This window comes from Peromyscus californicus, unplaced genomic scaffold, assembly GCF_007827085.1.
Source record: "Peromyscus californicus insignis strain IS unplaced genomic scaffold, ASM782708v3 Scaffold_24__1_contigs__length_46423439, whole genome shotgun sequence".
Taxonomy (NCBI): domain Eukaryota; kingdom Metazoa; phylum Chordata; class Mammalia; order Rodentia; family Cricetidae; genus Peromyscus; species Peromyscus californicus.
In genome coordinates this window covers 3432627-3453819 of record NW_026294535.1, presented here as the reverse complement: position 1 = coordinate 3453819, position 21193 = coordinate 3432627, and the positions used below count along the sequence as shown (strand labels likewise).

Sequence of the window (21193 nt, the reverse complement as noted above, 5' to 3'; positions counted from 1 at the left end):
CAGACATTTGGCCTCCTTCTGTGCCAGGTTTCAACCTCTGCCTCGGCTGTGTGTTTGGAAGTGGAGTTGAACAGTGGAGGCGCCATGCCATGGTATCAGAGTTCCTGCGCTGTCTCCCAAACCCCTGCAGCCATGCAGCTCCTGTAATCTGCTCTGCTAAATGCAGTGCCTGCCTCATAAAGGGGCTTTGTGGGCGTGGGTAACATCCAAGTTAGTATAAAAGTACCCAACTGCTGTGGGATAACGCATTTGTACATTGGTTGATAAATAAAATGCTGATTGGCTGGTAGCCAGGCAGGAAGGATAGGTGGGATAAGCAGACAAGGAGAATTCTGGGAAGAGGAAGGCTGAGTCAGGAGATGCCAGCCCGCTATCCATGTAATGGCACACAGGTAAAGCCACAGAACACGTGGCGACATATAGATTAACAGAAATGGGTTAGTTTACATGTAAGGGCTAGTCAATAGGAAGCCTGAGCTAATGGCTGAGCAGTTTTAATTAATATAAGCCTCTGTGTGTTTACTTGGGTCTGAGCATCTGCAAACCAAGCGGGACACAGGAAAACTTCCAGCTACACCCAACAGCTACTAAGTGCCATTTTAGTATATGTGCATGCTATTATAAAGGACTGTGACCCTCTCTCTGTGACATTGATCATGACAGCAGTGCCTTCAGGCCTTCTTGGTTTGTGCCTTTATCCTCAGCATTGTGCAGAAAGGACAGGGTTTATCCCCTTGTGCCCCCTTTCCTGTTACCCATGCCTTCCTGCTTGGCCCCTGAGTAGTTGACTCAGATCGAAACTGCTCTGTCTACCCATAGAGCATATGGCACCGTGGCAAGTCACAGTGGACAAGACTGGGACCCATCCAAGTAGCATTTAAATTTGGGCTTTGGTCATCAAGCTCCTGAATTTACAGGAATGAAGAGTGTCTACGTCTTAGGCGCCGCTCCCTTGGGGGTGGGAGCTGGAGATCAGTGTATTGAAACTGCCATCACCCGCTCACACTTTCATCAGGTCTGAAGAACAACAGTGTTTGCTTCCTGGCTTTCTTCCTGCCCTTTGGTGGGGAAAAGAAACTGACGCTTGTGGGCTCACCTGGGAATTGGTTCCATAGTCACGCATGTTTGTGACTGAGAGACTTCCCACCACAGACCCATCTGCTTCTTCTCTGAACTCCATTGAATCTTCCTGAACTTTCTAACCTCTCAGCATCACAAGTAGCATCCCAGTTGTCTCCAAATTAATGCTCACTGGGTACCTAAAATGGGTCTTGCTGGTTGTGGTGGTCCACACATGTAATCCTTACACTCAAGAGGCTCAGGTTGGGAGAATTTTGAGTTCAAGACCAGTCTTGGCTACATAGGGAGGCTGTTGCCAGAACTAAAAACATGCAGACATCAGAAGATTCTCAATCCTGCCTACAGAATTCTCCAAAAATGCCTGGCCATAGCTACCAAAAGTAGCCAGCAGGTGGCAGGCTAGCCCCATGGTCCAGTGTATCCTGGCAGAACCAGCTGCCTCGAGGTCCGTGCTTCTCCTCAGCTCCTCCTCCTTTGTGTGAAGGTCTCCAAAGGGGAGGAGGTTGTGAAAAGGGAAGAAGCCAGCTCCCACAGCTCCTTCCTTCCCTTTTGAGATGCTAATGAGGTGGGCATCTACTGTCTGGGCTGAGAGTGACCCCACCCCCAGCCCCCACAAGCATGCTGCTGGCCCCTTCCTGACCCTTCTCAGACTGAGCCCTGCAAACTGTCTTCCTTTTCCTGGTCCTGGGCCAATCTGTCTCATGAGGTTTCCTTGCTAGCAGAGGGTGTTGTGGGAACTCATGCCTTTTTGGGGAGTCCAGCTGGCAGATTATTTAAACCCGTGGGCCCCCTTAATTCCACCTAAGAACTGGCTAGAGCTCTGGGGAAGAGAACTTGCATTTATTTTATTTTTTTCTTAATTTTCTTCCCACCTAGTCCCTCAGTGACAATACCCTTTGAGAAAATGACATGCCCCCTTATAGCAACCATTAACAATCATCAACTCCTCAGGAAAAGGGGGGTGGGGTTGTGGTTACCTCCTCTTTCTAAAATGGAATATGGGAGGGTCCAATCTTAGGCAAGTATCCATAGCAGCTGTGTGTTCATGGTTACAGTAACAACGTCATATCTGGATGGCAATGTTTCATGACACTCCTCCCCACCCTCCTACTCTTCCATTCTTTCCGCCCTCCCTTCTGTGATGTTCCCAGGCTTTGGTGTGGGGAATGATATAGGTGTCCCTATATGATATAGGGATGGATGCTCATCAATCACTTATTGTCAGCACTTGGACCAGATACTAATTTTGCATTAACCAACATCCTCTGCAGAAATGGAGCTTTTCTGCCCCAGGCTGAGAACAGCGTTAGTCTATGGGTGTAAACATAAATATTTAGAAGGTGGTTGACAGTTTGTCCCTGGAGAGAAACGGTAGAGGGATGTTCTCCCTTTGAGCCCGCGCCCTTCCCTACCACAGGCTTTTGGTCAGGTTTATAGTGTTTTGTATTTTCTGAAGAGAAACTCAGATCCCCAAAGCCGCCTTTGCTGCAAGGATTCAGAGCTGAGCACTTTAAATGCAGCTTGGGAGATGAACCTAGGCAGGGCAAGGGTCTCTAGAGAGCTTCTGGCCACACTGCTGGAGGTCTGGTTTAGTGGCAGGTCTGTCCTCTGGGATGGGGCAGAGCAATCAGTCTTGGGAACCACAAGAGAAAGGAGTGAGCAAATGATTCCGTTTCAAGCTGTTGTCTTTAGCCTGCTGCCCCTGTACTGGCTCATGTGCCTAGAATTTCCAGCAGTTTCCCTGGCTTCAGGCTTCCAGTCCTGACCTTGTCTCCTGGTCACCTTCTAACCTAGCATCACAGTATCCTCTCTGGATAAGCAGTTTCCACCCTTTGATAGTGCATCACCAGCCTAAACTCCAAGTTCAGTCCTAAACTATGCACCCTCTGTCTGGATATGTCTCCAGCACTGTGTCCTGCTTTGCAAACATGTGGTTCCCAAGCATACCTTGCCTTAGCACTTTCTGTTCCCTGTGCCCCAGAAAACCCTTCCCTATTGTGATCACCCAGCCAGTTTCTGTTGATTCTTAGACGCTTGTAAAGGTGTTCCATCTTCAGGGGGGAACCAGCTCCGACATGAACACCTCGTCTCAGCGCTGGTCACTATTTCCCCGGCGTAACTTAACACATATTCCCTGCAGCCTTGGGGCACACATCACAGCAGATTGCAGTTGTCTCTTCCCTAAGTTCTTCCTCATCTTTACATCGTTTGGAGCTCAATGCACACTCGGTGCTCAGTCAGTGTATGTCATTGTCCCCATCCCTGTCTATCCAGGAGGATGTGAACGGACAAGCACCTTACTTTAGTAGTCAGTGGTTCAAAACCCACCGCGCAAGGAGTCGGGATTTTAATTCCCATATGTATAAAGTCTTGGCTCTTTATCAGTACACTAGAGTCACTGAAAAGTGAATGTTTCAAGATTACTTTCTAAAGATGAAGGAGAGGCTGGGAAATAGCTCAGTTGGTAAAGTACCAGTCACTGAAGTGTGAGGTCTTGAGTTCAATTCCCAGAGCCCACATAAAAAGCTGGATGTGGTGGTGCATGCTTGTAATCCAGCACTGGGGGAGGGGGGGTGGAGGCAGAGGGACCCTTAGGGCTCAGTGGCTACCCTACTTGGCAAGTTCGAGGTTCAGTGTCTCGAAAATAAGGTGGGCAGGAGCTGAGGAATGGCCCCTGGGGCATCCTTAGTGCACACACCACACACTTAAGCATACATGATTACCCCTTGCACATGTACACATACAAAAGTGAGGGGAGATATGTAGGGGCACCAACCAGAGCCCCAGGTTTGACTTTCCAAATGAAAGCATTTTGTCATTTAACCATTGTAAAGACCATCACCAGGTGGGTCCAGCTGTACCATTCTGCTTGCGAGTTCTCCAGATGGGGGTCAGGCGAGAGAGGAGGGGCGCTGGGCAGGCAGATAGAGATAAGCCTGTGTTCTCAGGGGTCATCTCTCCTCAGTTAACTGTGACCTTGTTTTCAGATTGGCTGTAGATCTGTCAAACAGTGACCTGTCTTACTGTCTGCTTATTCATTCCTCCCCTTCCTTGTTTATTTCCTTAGTTCAAGACACATGGATAGGGTGTCCTTCATTTGAAATGCTCCCTAGCCACCATTCATGGAGCCTAGCGGCTGACATCCCTCATTTGCCTGACAAGCCACAGTTCATGGTAGCCCTGGATGACTGCCTGGTGCACTTCTAGGTGGAAAAAGATCAAAATGGGCATCTTTGTCTCCTCTATCTCCGATGGCCCACCCACTCCTAAATGGTGCCACTCTGTGTTTTTATGCCTAGAGCAGGACAGATAGCAGGGACAGTAGAAATGTCTGATGACTGAACAAATGATCTTGGAAATTAGTGGTAAGGACACGGTGTGAGTGTGACCCCTAGGAATGACCTTGGTAGTTTGCGTAAATCCCACCTGCTCTCACCTCACCCTGACAGAGAGCCACATTGGCCCTGGTGGGAAGAGTTACACCATGGAAGTCATAGGCACATCAGCACAGCGTTGCTCACCTGCACTTTACAGTGGACCCACCAGGGCTGTTGTCCAGGTGAGGAAGCAGCAGAAGAGCCACACACCTGCTCAATCCAGAGGCTGAACTGGGAGGGGAACAGGAGCTGTCTTCCTACCCAAGCCTTCTTTGATCGCCAGGACGGAGATGCTGGGCAGGATGGATGACACAGAAGAGCAAAGACGCACAAGGGCCCACTGGGAACTCTTTGAGGACCAGACTATGTCCTCATTGTTACATGGACAGCATTTATGAATGGACTTCATCTCTTTTCCTGCAGCTGGGATAAAATACTCTGACAAAAGCAACTTAAGAAAGAGCGGGTTTGTTACGGCTCAGAGTTTCAGGCTGAGTCCATCATAGAGGGGGGGATCTCAGGGGCTGGAACTGGAGGTACATGGTTATTTAGAACCTATGTTAGGAAGAGAGAGCACATTGCCACCCAGCTTATTTTCCCCATTTTAAACAGCCAAGGGGTCCTCTGCCCAGGGAATGGTCCCTCCCACAGTTAAGATGGGTCTTCTCACATCAATTAATGTAATTAAGATACTCCCCAAAAGCATGTCTAGGGGCACATCTCTCAGGTGACTCAAGATTCTGTCAATTGACATGAACACTAACAGTCTTCTGCCCTTCCCATCACCAGGCATTGTGCTAAGTGGTTTCCATCCATTCTGTAATTTAGTCCTCTTAATTACTGTGTGGGTACTAATACTATCCTTGTTTTATAAATAAGAAAGCTTGAGGCTCTGTGCCCTAAACCAAGCAGATGTTACTGAATCTTGGGATCCAGCTAGGGCATTTGAGGACAAGCCTGGGTGTCAGTGTGTTCTTGCTGCTCTCCCAGCCTCACCTGAAGCCCAGGACCTCCTGTGCTGCATGGGAGTGGGCCCTGGCACTGCCTCCACATGCACACATATGCAGCATCAGACAACCCAGCTGAGAGAATGGTGGCAGAACTCCATTAACACCTCATTGGCCAAGCACGGAAGACTGGTGGCCTCACCCTGGAGGAAGGTGCCCTGCCCCAGCCAGTCGGCCTCACCCTGCCAGAGCCCTTGGAGTAACTGAGTGTAAAGGTGCCAGGAGGAAATGGAGTCCTTGCGGGCATCCAGACACTCGTGATCTCAGACTGCCAAAGGGAACCTTGTGTAGAAATTGCACTTGGACACACAGACTATTTTTCCTCTTTAAAGTACCAAGGGAGCCAGGCAGGGACCTCTCCAGTCTCTTCCCTGTTATGATATTAAAGCTGTCACTTCCAGGAACCCATGTCAGACATGATTTTTCTATGAGAATTAAATGGAAAAGAGGACAAGTTCTAGAGAATTTGGGTCTGAGCCGTCTCTGCGTCTTGGCCAGCTTGCTTGTGAGCCTCAGTTTCTTTGTGTGAGAAGTGGGTGGTAACACCGTCTCTTTCCCTACCTCATTGGCCTCGAGGGGATATGACGAAGCCCCTAGTAAGAGTACCCTTCTCATCTCTTTCACGTGAACTTTTCAGCACGTGCCGTTTCTCCACCCGAGTCTCAGTATTGTGCTTCCAACGTAAGTTCCCCCTTGAGACTGTTTCTGTCTTCCCTGTTTACCCATAACTGGAGTTTTGAGCACAGTACCTAACACATGGTGAGATCAGTGAGCTGGGTATTTAATTGGTGAAGAAGGTCACCGAAGAGCTTCTGTTTCTGCTATGGGAAGGTTCTGGCTTGTGGGTGCCTTGGAAAGGTTCTCTCAAAGACACTTGGGTGCTCTGGGTTTCAGGAAGGTTCCTGACACTTGCTTGGTATTCTCAAGGCTCACTGCTGCATCCCTGGGTGGTAACAGAAAGACCCCAGCCTTCTACTAAGAGGTCAGACTGCTTGTGGCTGCTTGGCCAGAGGAACAAGGACAGCAAGACACCTTGGAATGTCTGCCTGAGGACTTGCAGTGGGCCTAATTGGTCCCATGGTAACCAGGATCCTCTGCTTCCATCTTTACCACCTGGGGGTAAGGGTGGGAGAAGGGTGTGATCCCAGAGTTGGCATCACCAGCAGTGGCCTATGGATAGGGGTGGGGGAAGGGTGTAATCTCAGTTGGCATCACCAGCAGTGGCCTATGGGAAGGTCTGTTAGTGACTTTTCTCCTTTATGTGACCAGATACCTGGCCAGAAGCAGCTTGAGGGAAGAAGGGTCTATCTGGGCTCAGACTTTAAGGGTGACAGTCCACCATGGTGGGCAAAGTATGGCGGTGGGTGTGTGAGGCAGATAGGCACACTGTGTCAGCTGTCAGGAAGCAGAAGGAGATGAATGCTGGTGCTCAGCTGCCTTTCTCCTTGTCAGTCCATCTGACCACCCAGCCCATGGGATGGTGCCACTCACAGGTGTGTTTCCATAGTAATTCTAAAGTCCATCAAATCGACAATCAAGATTACCATCAAAGTAGGTCGTCAGACTGAGTAAACAAAAACACAGGTTTTCAAGTTAACACTTAGTGACCGAGCCTAAGTGTGCACTGTGAGACATGAGATAGACTTACACTAAAAATTTCTTTGCTGTTCATTTGAAATCCAAATTTCATTGAGTATCCAGTTTTTTCTATCAAGGAAGAAGAAAACAAGTGATACAGCCTGGTTTACAAATGTGCAACCAGCAAGAGGCTGGCCTCTGAGGGGTCTTTCTGGTTGCGGAGCCAACCCAGGTCTCCTGACTGGCCCCATTCTCAGAGTATAGCTTTCTCTGCCATCACCAGCATGGAGGGAGATAAGTGCAGAGGACAGATTCCAGCCAAACTCCTGGATGCTGTGGGATGTGGCCCTCACTTTCCCTCTCCATTATAAGATCTTGGTCAACCTCCCAACCTCACATTCCTCCCCTGTAAGGCACGACTTCGGACTAGCTTTCCAGAAGGGTAATCATGAAGGTTAAAGATAATGGCGTGGGTGGGGTTGGTGCATGGCTCAGCCTGACATAATAGGCCCTGGGATGGTAACTGTTATTAACAATTAATTGCAGTTACTAATTGCTTGTGAATATAATAGCCCTGGGAGCCAGAGGGAAGGAAGCCGCTTGGCATGCTTCTCAGTTCAGCTGGTTGTGCTAGAGGGCGAGCTTCCAGAAGCCCTGGAGGAGGGGTGTGTGGGCCCTGGCGAACTGGCAGTCACTCTGAGATGCAGTGGGAGCTCCGAGCCCATCGGCTGGCCCTGAACTAAGTGCAGAGGCTTAAAGCAGAGAGGCAAAACTCCCTGCTGAAGACCCCCAGCTCTGGGAACAACTCATGCCCATTGCCACCACAGGTTCTCCATTCCACAAGGCAACGGCATGTGTGTGGAGAACTGTAAGGGACTTCTGGTGAGATGAGAAGAGGGAGTCCCTTATTAAAGGGGTGTCACCTCCTACCTCCTTTACTTACTAACCCAAACATTCCACCTGACCCCACCTGGTAGGCTTCTGTGCTGGACATTGGCTCTGTACCTCTGCCCCTCCCTCCCTGCCTCTCTCCCTGCCCTAGTGTCCAGGGGGAGGGGAGGGGCCTGGACATTCCCCATCAACCAGCACTGTTGCCTGGAGACAGCTGGGTTTTCCCAGGCCCGGCCCCTTTTATCAGGGAGACAATGTGTGCACACAGTGAGGGCCTTGTGTGGCACCCAAGCCCCTGGCCCTTTGACTTGAGGAATTTTTCAAGTGCTGACCCTTCTCCGTGAGGTCTTCTTGCTGTCCAATCCAAGGGCTGGTGTCCTCTCAGCTTCCTACCCAGCTCCTGTGAGTAGAGAGGGAGGAAGGGAAAACAGAAAGAGTATGACCCACACTCTGCTCTTGGAGAATCTTAGAGAAGAGCTTCACCCTCGGAACCCTGCTAGAAAGTCCAAGGAAAATGTCTTTGAACAGAAGGGAATATGGAGAAAGTTTTTCCAAAATCTTTCTTCTTGCTGTCTCTCTAAAGAGCTTGGCTAAGCTGAGATCTCACAGGTAAAGGACACTTGCCTCTCTGGGCCCATTTCCTTAGATATACAACATGTGGATGGTGAAGATCATATCTCCAGATGAGTATTTCCATTAGAATGAACGTTTCCAGCTACCACGCTAAACCTGCTGTATAGGGTCAAGTTCTTTCTAAAGAAAAGTAACTGCGTTCAATATAAGCAAAATGAGGCTTCACTGGATATACATGGAGAAGTTCTTAGGAGGAAAAGAATGTACGGAGTTCTAGAGAGCCAGCTTGTGAAGCCCCTCTAGAGATATGCATACATCACACATGCATGTAGCCAGATAAATCTTCCCACCCGCCAGTACCCGACCAACCAGTCAGAGGCTTAATATTAATTACAAACTGTTTGCTCTATGGCTTAGGCTTCTTGCTAGCTAGCTCTCTCATCTTAAATTAACCCATTTCTATTAATCTGTGTTTTGCCGCGTGGCTTTGTGGTGTTACTTGTGTTCCATTGCATCTTGCTCCCCCAGCAGCGCTCAGCATCTCCTCTGACTTTTCTCCTGTATCTTTGCTTGGATTTCTCACATGGCTGCATCCTGTCTTGCCATAGGCTATAGCAGCTTCTTTATTAACCAATGGTAGCAATACATATTCACAGCATACAGAAAGACCATCCCACAGCACTTCCCCTTTTCTGTCTAATCAAAAAGGAAGGTTTTCATGCAACCTCTTTCTAAAGAAAAAAGGTACAGGGAGAAGAGGGTGAAGTCAGTACAGATGCCAGCCTGCCCCCAAGCAGCAACAAGATGCCAGCAGACCGGTAATGCCATGGCCACATGGCAACACATAGATTAATAGAAATGGGTTAATTTAAGATGAATGAGCTTGCTAGCAATAAGCCTGAGCCATAGACCAAACAGTTTGTAATTAATATTAAGCCTCTGAATGATTATTTATAAGCGGCTATGGGATTGGGAACTGGCAGGAGGGACACAGAAAATCTTCCGGCTACACATGCATACATCAACTCTTGTTTGTCCTTGTACTTAAAAACAAATTCTCGGTGAAAATTAAGCCTGGCTTAGTCTACTCCTTATTTCTCAGGGATACTTTGGGACAAGCCCACAAAGGTTTGTGTACAGGAAGGAAGCTTGGGTCTGTCAAGACACAGGCAAATACAAAAAGAAGAGCCACTACTAGACAAGGAATCCATGGATCCAGGTCAGACCAATAGGAACTGTCACATACCACAGTGGGCTCCAAATGTCCAGAATGGAGCCAGGAACCTGCTTTTTGACAATGATGACAAGCCAACCTTAGAAACGACCAAAATAGAGGACTTCTTCCACGTGGCTTAAATGAATAGAACTAAGACCACTGGAGCAATGAAAGATGGAGATGAAATTCAGCTTGATAAACTGAGCATGCCAGTACAGCTCAGTATAAGTAGAATTAACTGGCAGAGATCAAGTGGGTGGTGGGAAAGGGGAGAGTACCCCATTGTGTAGGCGGGCCCAAGCTTGGTTTGGGTATTCATTTGGAAAGTTAATAAAGGGCTCAGGCCCCAAAGAGCTTACCCTAGAAGTCCTTTGAAGAAGCTCTAAACTGAAGCTTTTGCTGTTCTCATCCTGCCTTTGTTTTACCCCATCTTATGCCTTTGTCTCATTCTTCTCTGAGGAATTCTACGGCTTCATTACAAGTCTTACCTCACCCTCCACAACATGGCTCTCTAGGCCAAGCCCTCTCAGTGACCTTCTTCCTATAGAGTCCCTCAGAGACCTGGGTCTGCTTGGACAATAGCAGCTTCAGAGCTGGCGCCTCCAGACTTTACCCCACTGATTGCAGCCCTGCCCCTGGAGAGGCAAGTCTCTGGGTAGATGCCAGCCTCATTGCAGACATCTCTCCCCCAGGGCCTGTGGAAGCCTGCCTCTAGTGTGTTCCCTGGCAGAAGGAATCATCTGGCATGGCAGGAAAAGAGATGAGGTTTCCTGTCCACTCTCCTGGCCTCCAGTCTGGGCTTCCTGGAGATCTCTGAGGAGTTAATTATCAGGCGCAGAACTGGCTCCGGCAGAGATTGCCTGTGGAAGACAAGCGAGTCCTTGAGTTCAGGGGCACATGGATGGGAACAGCACAGGTGTGAAGAAATACTGCAGCTCAGAAAGACCCCATAGCAAATGGCATCAGCCACTTGCTTGGCTTGAGCTTCAGGGAGATGACTAGAACCGTGAGGACTGTGCTGGGTGTGACAGCCAATGTTCCTTCTAAAGGCAGCAGCTGCAGGCCACTCGGCCAGCTTTTGTCATGTGCGAGTACAAGCCAGATGTTGCTGAGTTTCTGATGTTCAAGAGAAGCTAGGCTTTTGAAGTGACTTCTGTATTTTAAAAGTAAAAGCAGGGTGGGGGACGGGGCAGGGAACATGACTCCATGGCTAAGAGAGCTTGCTGCGCAAGCATGAAGGATCCTTAGCACCCACAGAAAAAGCTCAGCATGGTCCCACACACACCTGTAACCCCAGAGGTTGGGGAAGGCAGAGAAAGGAGGATCACTGGGGCTTCCTGGCCTCCAGCTTAACTCTAGGCTCAGAGAGAGATTCTGTCTTGGGTAGATATAGAGTGATAGAGCAGGATGTCCAATGTCCTGTGGCTTCCACATGTATGCATACACCAGCACACACTCCTACTCATGTTCACATACACCTATTAGCTCTGTGTCCTCCTCAGGGACTGTCTTCGAGTACAATGTAAAGGCTTTTCTGCTTGGACAGGATGTTTCATTCAGTGCAATTGCAGAGACCAACATGATGCTTATCACAGAGAGGAGATGGAGGATGGATGGATAGGTGGAGGGATGGAGGGAGGGAAGGATGGATGATGGATGGATGGATGGAGGGAGGGAGGGATGGATGGATGGATAGATGGATGGATGGATAGGAGGATGGATGGATGGGGGATGGAGGGAGGGATGGAGGGATGGAGGAATGGATAGGAGGATGGATGGATGGGGGATGGAGGGATGGAGGGATGGATGGATGGATGGATGGATGGATGGATGGATGAATTAAGTAGTAGTCGGGTTAGTGGATATATGGGTGAATGAGTTAGATAGATGAATGAGTAAGCTGGATGGATAGTTAATCTATGTATGGGTGAATAGATGATAGATAATAAATCTTTCAGCCTTCTTCATGCAGAAAAACAGAAGGAAGGGTCTGAACATTAGCAAAACACCTGCTGTGTGCCAGGAGCATTGTTTAGGCATTCTTGCCCAGATGGCAGATGTAGTCATTCTTGTCCTAATTGTTTTTACCAATGAGAAAACTAATGCTCTGGTGGTGGGGGTTTGCTTGAGGCAGCATCAGGATATAAATAGCAGAGCTAGACAGGACCTGGGTCTGTCTCTAGGACCAGCAGGCCCTTGGGCTTCCTCTCCCAGCAAGGTGAAGCCTCTCTCATCCCCCTCCCCCCAGCAGCAGCAGCAGCCTGCTGGTGAGAATCTCCCTGGCACATCCTTGGCGGCCTCCCGGATGCCTCTACATCTGGGTCCTAATGTAAATCCCCCTTACAGCTTTAGGATTGATCTTTTAAGTCCTCATTCGGAGGAGGAGGCAGGGGCAGTCCCAAAAAGGGGGTGCCTCAGGAAGATGTGTCACTCCCTGTGGCACCCCAGTGCTTGCCCAACATGGTTGCCCTTGCTAGTCTCTCTCTCTCTCTCTCTCTCTCTCTCTCTCTCTCTCTCTCTCTCTCTCTCTCTCTCTCTCACACACACACACACACACACACACACACACACACACACACACAATCTTTGAAACCTTAGGCCCTGGCAAAGAACAGGCACCAAATATTGGACGAACTGATGAACTGACGGATTAGCTGGGCCACCTCATCGGAACCACACCCCCACCCCACTTCACACCCAGTGCTGGGCCCAGTGTCCCTTCTGTGGACCGAGCAGGATCTCTGTGCTGATGCGCTGTCTGTTATCATCCATCTGTGTTTCACTCCCTCCTAGGAGGCAGAAAGCCCTGTGTGGTCTGCGTGTTTGATTCCTTGGACCCTGGTGGCTCTGCACAGAGCAAATGGTCCATCACTGTAGGTTGAATCATGCAGAGAGGGTTTCCTGGGTCCATGGGCATGGCTCCCTGGGCACAGTGCTTGCTGCATAAGCAAGAGCTCCAGAGTTTAACCCCTCAGTACTCTCGTGAACGAGTGGCCATGGTGCCCCTGCCTGCATCCCTGGTCTCAGGGAGGCTGGAGGAGGATCCCAGCTGCCTAGCTGGACTAGCAGAATCCCTAAGCTCTGGGTTCAAGTAAGAGAAGCTACCTAGCCTCACTGCCTTCATAGGCTGGTGGATCTGTCAGAGAGCCCTGCTCTGGCACAGGTAGATCGCATTTGTGCTCATTCCCTGGCTGCAGCAGGAAAAGAATGCAGTGCCCACTCCTCATAAATCTCTCTCACACACCACCACATCCCGGGACCTCAAGCTAGGGGTTTCCCACCCCAGGCAGCCCTAGTTTATAATATTCTCCTTCCTGGTGCCTTTAATGTGGCAGTAAAATATGAGACCACCCACAGAGACAGAAGCCTTCTGGAATCCAGTGTTCCCACCCCCTTCGCAGGGCAGGACCATGGACTTGGTTGATTGGCTGAGTTATTCAAGGAGCTATGAGGATGGACATATTAGGGCACTGGGCTGAGGCTGCTGATGGGAGACAAAGCCAATGGGCACCATGGATCCATCTGTTTTTGCCTGAGGTCAAACAGCCAGTCAATAGCAGAGACAGTGGGCTCCACCCCCCAAGGCATCTAGAATTCTAGGCCATCCCTCCCCTTCCCTCTGCCAGACAGAGCTGTTCTGAGGCAGCTCCAGCCTGAATGGGCCCACCCTTCCACCACCACCTCCCCCTACCCCCAGCAAGGAGGCAGCAGTCTGTGTGGCCCATCAGGAGACAGACTTCTGACTCCCAGCCAGGCAGGGGGACGGACTGCCTGACCCTCACCTCAGTCTGAGACTGCCTGCCAGCTCCAGCAGTAAACATTCCAAAGACTCCTGGGGAGGTGAGGCCTCTTCGGGGCCAGAGCTGCTTGGGTGGCATGTAATGCAGAGTGTTCTGGGTTCCAGGTTGGAATCAAGTCTGAGGTTATCAGTCGTGCAGGTTGGATATCTACACAACAACCCATATCATAAAAGATGTAGAACTGTGAGTTATTACAATGACTTGCCAGTAGGTGGCAACAAAGGGTCACAAGGAAGGCCAGAGACAAGGAAAACTTCGCTTATCTTGCTAACAAACATGTGGGAAGCACAGTCCTGCACATTTGTGCTATTACTTGCAGTGAATGTTGAGACAGAACTTCTGGTTTCTCGGAGCTCACAGACTGGATGTTTGGAGGCAGAGGACAGATCGTAATGTAGAATTACAAGGCTGAACGCTACCATAAGGGTTGAGAGTTTGATGTGCCCAGGGGCTGAGGAGGGGCACCCAGCCCAGGTGCTACCAAAGAAAACAAGAGTAGATATCACTCTTGAGGATTCTGGAATGTGAGAAAGAGATGGCCTGGCAAAACAGATATGTAAGCCTGTGCAAAAGACCAGAAGCATAAAAGCAGAGGACATATTGAAGCATCACAGGGGTGTGTGTGTGTGTGTGTGTCCATGGAAGCAGCTGCAAAGTAACACATGGATAAAGTGGGCCAACTGGTGCCAGGGTCCCCATCTGGAAGGAACTTGAGGTTCTGGGTTGAATCCTGAAAATATGAAACTGTGGGACAACTGGAAAAGTTATGAGACTGAAAGGTGACTTCTCTGTCTGCAGGATATGGGGAGTGACCCGGCCTCATCCCCTCTTAGGTATGATGGGAAGGTCAAGTATTAGGGGGAGAACACCAGAATCTGCAGGGTTACAGGGCAGAGTGGAGAGTAACTGGGAAACCAGGGAAGCATGGGATTAGGACCGAGGACCAAGAGCTGGCCATTGCAATGCTGCCATAGTCTGGATGGAACTCTAAGACCTTATGAGTTGTAGTCATCAAAGAGGAATGCAGATATTTTATTTAGATGTTTGCTAACTTTACTCATGGTGATAGTTTTAAGTGTCATCCTGCCACAGTGTAGAATTGCCTAAGAGTGTCAGCACAGGAATTGATTAGATAAGGTTGGCCTGTGGACATGTCTGTGGATGATTGCCCTGATTGTTCATTGGGAAAACCCAGCCCATTGTGAGGGGCGCCATTCCCTACAAAAGAAAGCTAGATGAGGGCAAGCAGGCAGGGATGAATTTATCCTCTCTTCACCCTGGACTGTAGATGTGCTATGACTGCTTGAGTTCATGCCTTGGCTTCCCCAAAATGATGGTCTATAACCTGGAATTGTAAGCCAAAATACTTTCGTCTATCTCAAAGTTGCTTTTGGTAAGATCTTGTACCACAGCAACAAAACTAAAATTAGAATACTCATCAGCTTTAAATATTAGTCATACACCTCATAGGCCATTTGTTGTCTTTCTCTCCTCCACAAATACTGGAGGTGGAATGGAATGTGCGGACTTGCTCGTTGAGGATTTGTGATGAAATTCTGCATTGTGTGAGGCTAGCTAAACATACGTTTTATTGAAGAGTATCAATGGGAAAGGAAGGGAGGGAGGGAGGGAGGGAAAGAAGGAAGGAAGGAAGGGAGGAAGGGAGGAAGGGAGGAAGGGAGGAAGGGAGGAAGGGAGGAAGGGAGGAAGGGAGGAAGGGAGGAAGGGAGGAAGGAAGGAAGGGAAAGACAGACAGACAAACCTCACTTTCAGATCATACCAACCATTCCTGTTCCACAAAAGTCCAGCCTCAGTGACATCTCAGTCTGTCAACACTGTAAGAAACAGTGACACCAGCATCACAGCTGTCAGCCCAGGATGCTGGAGGTCTTGGGAAGACCCGGCATTGGCTGAGAATCGATGGGGGCTGTGAAAACAGACCGAGTGGAACAGTCTAAGAGTTTGTAGAAAGGATTCTTTCACAAACAAAGATTAGGAAAATAGTTGGCAACATCCCTGCTCCAGGGAAAAGAATCGAATGAAGAAACTTAAGAGAAGGTTCTTGAATGTGATGCTTACAAATTATTGATTAGAACTGGGTCATGTGGCCACACATCACTTAGGGGAGAGTTGGGACCACATTAGATAAATGTTTATCTAATCCATAAACATTTCTGCTGTGGGAAAAGGAGAGAATGAGCTAGGAGGAAGAAAAGTGCTGCCTCCAACCCTAGGAAGGTTTGTAGAAATACTTAATGTGGTGTCTGGGTCACAGCAAATGACTCAAGCATTTGTTTCCTTGCCACAGCAGTGGGAAAGGGGAAATGCAAACTGGGTCTTTCGCATTAAGTGTGGGAAGATATCTAACCCCCTAAGTACCCTTCTGTCCTGACTGTTTCAGGGTTGAGTGAAAACAGACACAGAGAAGAAGGCCTGGGTGCAGATCCCCCTTAGGATATGCAAGTGTTTAGTCTCTGGATTATTGAGTTTCCTCCTTGACAGGATAGAAATAAAAAAATGCCTGCTTCATGATGGTGGTTGTTCACATTAAATGAAAAAGACCACAGATTAAACCCTATAACACATTAATCCCTTTATTTGTTTATTTATTAATTCAACAGATAATCAATTGCATTCCTGTGGTGTGTTGCACATTCTGGTGGTGTTGAGGATAAAATGAGGGGTCACAGACTTGAGGGAGTCCGATTGTCATGCAGTGGGGTACAGGTGTTAAGCACGGTTACTGATTTTAATTATACTTGTAATCAGCAGCAGGAAAAACAGTCATGTCAGAAGGGAGATGAACTATGGTCAGGAGTAGGGTGTTTATGGAGGAAAGTGGGAGGAATTGAGAAGAAGGTTGGGGGGTCAGCGTGGAAAGGGAGGGTGAGGTCTTAAGAATGCTATCGACTCTTTTGCCTTGATTGCTGGCTCATGGTGATAATTAGCTTTATGAATAGAGTCATGGAAGGGTCAGTGGGTGGATGAAAGGATCAGTGGTTGACAAATAGACATGTGATACAGAGATGAGGGAGCAGATAGATCAGTAAGTCTTTGACGCAGTACATATATGTAATTTAATAAAGTAACACCAAATCAATACTGCACTGTTTATGTTTTCCTTGTCTCATTGAGTCTTTCAAAGCATCCCTAGAATCAGGGAGCAGGGCTTCCTTTTAGAGGCTGCAATTGAGGTACAGGAGTCTCCTCTTGTCCCATCCACTCTTCCTCCTCTCCTCCAACATTCTATCTCTAAATACCAAGGCAGTGGGTGGTCAGGGGAGGATGGGGCAGGTTGAGACTGTCTTCGTTTACACCTTTAGGGCTCAGGCTTCTGGGAAAGGGAAGAAGGGACAATGGATCCTTCCTGAGCGGGTCTCTTGGTCTCCTTGCAGGTCCAAGTATTTCCATGGGAAGAAAGTGAATGGCGACGTTGAGATACGAGTGGAACAGGTAGGTGGTGGCCCCTTTCCACACCTGCCTTTTTCTGAACAGGGGCCATTTCCAAGAGCAACGTTTCTTCTCTCTTATGTGGTCATGATGAACGAAGATTGCTAGAAAAAACCTGGATTTGTGCTTGAGAGTCTCGTTAAGTTCCAGAAATTTCTGGTCCACTGATTTTTCAACCTTTTAGTTTTAGGTAGAGTATTAGTCAGGGTTCTGTAGAGGAACAGAACAGCAGAACTGATAGGGTGTGTGTGTGTGTGTGTGTGTGTGTGTGTGTGTGTGTGTGTGTGTAAAGGGGGATTTATTAGAATGGCTTACAGGCTGTGGTCCAGGTAGTCCAACAATGACTGTCTGCCAATGGAAGGTCCAAGACTCCAGCAGTTGCTCTGTCCACTAGGCTGACTGTCTCAACTGGTCTTCAGTATATGCCAGAATTCCAAAGCAGAAGGCTCCAGTGCCAGTAAAGGAATGGATTTGCCAGAGAGGGTGGGAGCAAATAGGCAAAGAGTAAGCACTCTTCTTCCATGTCCTTTATATAGGCTGCCAGCAGAAGGTGTGGCCCAGATTAAAGGTATATTTTCCCACCTCAAAAAATCTAGATAATAGGTGGGTCTTCCCACTTCAAATGATTTAATTAAGAAAAAAAAAAAAAAACCTTTCATAGGTATACCCAGCAGCTTGGGTTTTAGTTAATTCCAGACGTAGTCAAGGTGACAACCAAGAATAACCATCACAGATAGAGAATTCTTCTTAAAGGAGACGTCAAAAGGAGTCCATGCCACAAAACTGAGACAGTGGAGCTGCTCACGGGAAGCTGTGGGTCCCATCCGTGGCCCATGGCTCCAAGGCATCTCCTTTGACTTTGACTATGAAGTATAGTGGATGTATTAGTTACTTTTGTTGTTTTTGTTGTTTTGCTTTGTTTTTTGAGACCTGTGTAGCCCTAGCTGTCCTGGAACTCACTCCATCGACTAGGCTGGTGTAATTGAAGTTATCCTGTTCTTGCCTGGCTCCCTCAGCCCTCAAACCCAAGCAAACACATAGAGACTTATATTATTTATAAACTGTATGGTCCAATGGCTCAGGCTTCTTGCTAACTGTTCTTATATCTTAAATTAACCCATTTCTATAAATCTATACATTGCCACGTGGTTCATGGCTTACCGGTACTTTACATCCTGCTCCCCATGGAGGCAGCTGGCAGCGTCTCTCTCCCTCAACCTTTCACTTCCCAGAATTCTCCTCTCTTCTTGTCCTACCTACACTATCCTTCCTGCGTGGCTACTGGCCAATCAGCATTTTATTTATCAATCAATCATAGCAACATATATTTATAGCATACAGGGCATCCCACAGCAGGCTGGCCTTGAACTCAAAGATACCCGTCTGCCTCTGCCTCCGAGTGCTGGAATTAAAGGCGTACGCCACCACCACCCAACTAGTTACTTTTATATTAGTGTGACAAAACTCCATGACCAGGGCAACTTATAATAGAAAGCATCTAATTGGGCTTAGGATTTCAGAGAGCTAGAGTCCATGATGGTAGAGCAAAGGCATGGTGACAGGAACATCTGAGAGCTCACATCTTGATCTTCAAGTAGAAGGCAGAGAGAGACACTGGGAATGGAAAGAGTCTTTCGATAACTCAAAAGTCTGCCTCCAGTGACACACCTCCTCCAACAAGGCCACACCTCCTGATCCTTCTCCAACAGTTCCACCAACCAGAGATCAAGTATCCAAATATACTAGCCTATGGGGGGCATTCTCATTCAGGCCAGCACAGTGGGAGAGCCTATGTTTGAATCCTGACTCTCTTGTTTCTAGGTGTTGGACAGGTGATTTACTCTCTGTGTGCTGTCATTTTCTTGTATCATTGTAGCTGGGATGAAATTATTTGAAACTTCAAGAGACCAAAATTGAGACTATCATCCCTCATTATTACTTCTGTTATCAATATCTAGGTCCCTTGTTTTATGTAGAAACATGGACTAGGTCAGACTGCATCGGAAATCAGGACTGGACTCCATCCCTCCTGGTTTCCAACCAGGGACTCCCCAGTCAATAAACTAGACCCTCCTTTATAGGAGCACCATACTCAACCTTAGGAGGGCACACAGAGCGAGGGCTCTGGAGTCAAATTCCAGGTTCAAATCCCAACTCCACCTCTTCATTAGTTGTCCTGACTGAGCATTACTTGAGCTCTCTCCAGCCCTTCATCTGTGCTCCTGTGATAAAGTGGCGTCGGTTTTGTGACGGCGGGGTGGCTGGGAGGACTGCAGGAGTCAGTGACAGGACACCACAAGTGTTTCGCTTCCTCTTCTCCTCCTTCTCTACCTTCCCTCCCTCTCTCCTTTCCTTCTCTTCTCCCCTCTCTCTTCTCCTCTTCTCCCTGCTTCCCCTCATCCCAGGCAGCCTCCTGCTGCTTCTTTTGCTGTTAGTGCTTGTCACTGTTAGTAAATCTCCTTTTCCTCTCCCTCTTCTATCCCTCCTCCTACTCCATTCCAACACCACCACCCTTCCTCCCCTCCTCCCCCTCTCCTTCTTATCATTCTTCAGTGACTAAGAATAAAATTAACTGGAAGAAATACCATTTGGAGCTCAGGAACAGAAATGGCCTATCTCCCCAGCCTCACTCCCTGGACTCCCCCATCCCACCCCACCCCACCCCCGTGAGTCAGAGGAAGGGAGCGAACTTCTGAGCATCAGATTGATGGAGTTGGCTTCATATTAAAACACCTACACTTTGAACTTCAGTACGATCCAGGGGCTTTTAAGTCAATCCAGTGTCTACTCATTTTCCTTTCGTGGTAAAAAGCAGGTTATTTTTGTTCATTTTGCAAATATTTGCCAGTGTCTACTGTGCTAGCTAGCTTGTGTGGGGAAGGATAAAGAAGCAGTGGTCCCGTCCATAAACAGAAATGGCTTTGAGGATGGAGTGCTGTTTGAGTTGGATTGAAGCGTGGCTAGGCTCTTAACATGTGGAGCTGGTGGCATGGAGAGCATGTGAGGTTGAGGGCCCAAGGGCAGAGGAAGCTGGCCAGTGCAGGGTGAGACATCGGTCCCACTGCCTGACTCCAGTATAGAACTCACTCTCTGCCCCTGCCCCTCTCTCAGTGGAGAGTGCCACCTGGCCCTTCCACCTGAGCGACAACCTTGTGCAACCTCCCTCTGCCACCACACCCACCCTCTGCCACGTCCTCTTGACTCCATATCTCACGGTTCCCTAGTCCCTCCGCTGCTGATTGTCGAGAACCTACCTTGGCTGGACGACCACCAGCCCGCAGCCGGACTTTCATCCAGTAGCTGTACAGCTCCATGTTTTTATTTATTTATTTATGTTTACCCATCTCCAGTTTGCTCTTCATGCCCAAACCATGTTTTTGGTCTGTCTTTGGTGTGTATGCGGGGGTGAGGAGGGGGATGCAGGAGCATGTGTACCATGCATGTGTGTGGGGATCAGAGGACCACTTCGGGAGCTGGGTCTCGCCTTCCCCCTGGTGTGAGGAAGGGGCTCTTGTTGTGCTGCTGTGTGCTAGGCTAGCTGTCTTGGAGCGCCCCGTGTCTATGCCCCCCCCCAACAGCATTGAGAACACAGATGCTCACAACTGTACCCGGGTTAGTGTGTGCTCTGAGAACCCCAAGTCGGGACCCCACACTTGCACAGTAGGCACGTTTGTCCACTGGGCCATCTCACTAGCCCTAGAGTGATCTGTCAAGGGAGCAAAAAAAGACGTGGCCTTGCGGCGGCTTCCTCAGACACCCCTTCCCTAGTTAGTTCCTGCTCAGGGGTCCTTTCACAGCACCCCCTCCTTCCTTCCTCGCCCTCACCCGTATTTTGAGATTATTTGCCTGTGGGGAGGGGCCTGACCAGATCTTACTCTGTTAAGTAGCATGGGTCCCAGCACAAACTAGAACTGAAGGAAATGTTTGCAGAATGAATAACTGACAGATTCCACAGTTATGGGCTGTGTGTCGGTTTCCAAGAGTGATAAATCGTTTCTCTTTAATCTTTTCCCCCAAATCTCGGTTTTCTGTAAACCATCTGGCAAATGTTCAGTTGCCAGCCAGGCTGGAGCTGCTTCATCTCCTTTGTAGTAACTCCCAAGCATTCTTTCATTTCCCCCTTGTATCTTAGCACTGCCTTCGGCCCAAGTGACAGGTACCAAATCTGTATGCAGGGAAGGACACCCGAGGGAGCTGCTACAACCACACAGGGATGCTGGG

The 21193-nt window shown here is 48.7% G+C and overlaps 1 protein-coding gene across 8 annotated transcripts in view; it reads left to right on the top strand.

Moving 5' to 3' along the window:
• The window catches only part of Syn3 (synapsin III), a 454398-nt gene that overhangs the window by 34884 nt on the left and 398321 nt on the right, over positions 1-21193 (top strand). For all 8 annotated transcript variants that reach the window (XM_052752956.1, XM_052752959.1, XM_052752958.1 and 5 more), the window contains exon 3: positions 16918-16975. In XM_052752956.1, the coding sequence (XP_052608916.1) occupies positions 16918-16975 (58 nt within the window). The remainder of the gene's footprint in view (positions 1-16917; positions 16976-21193) is intronic.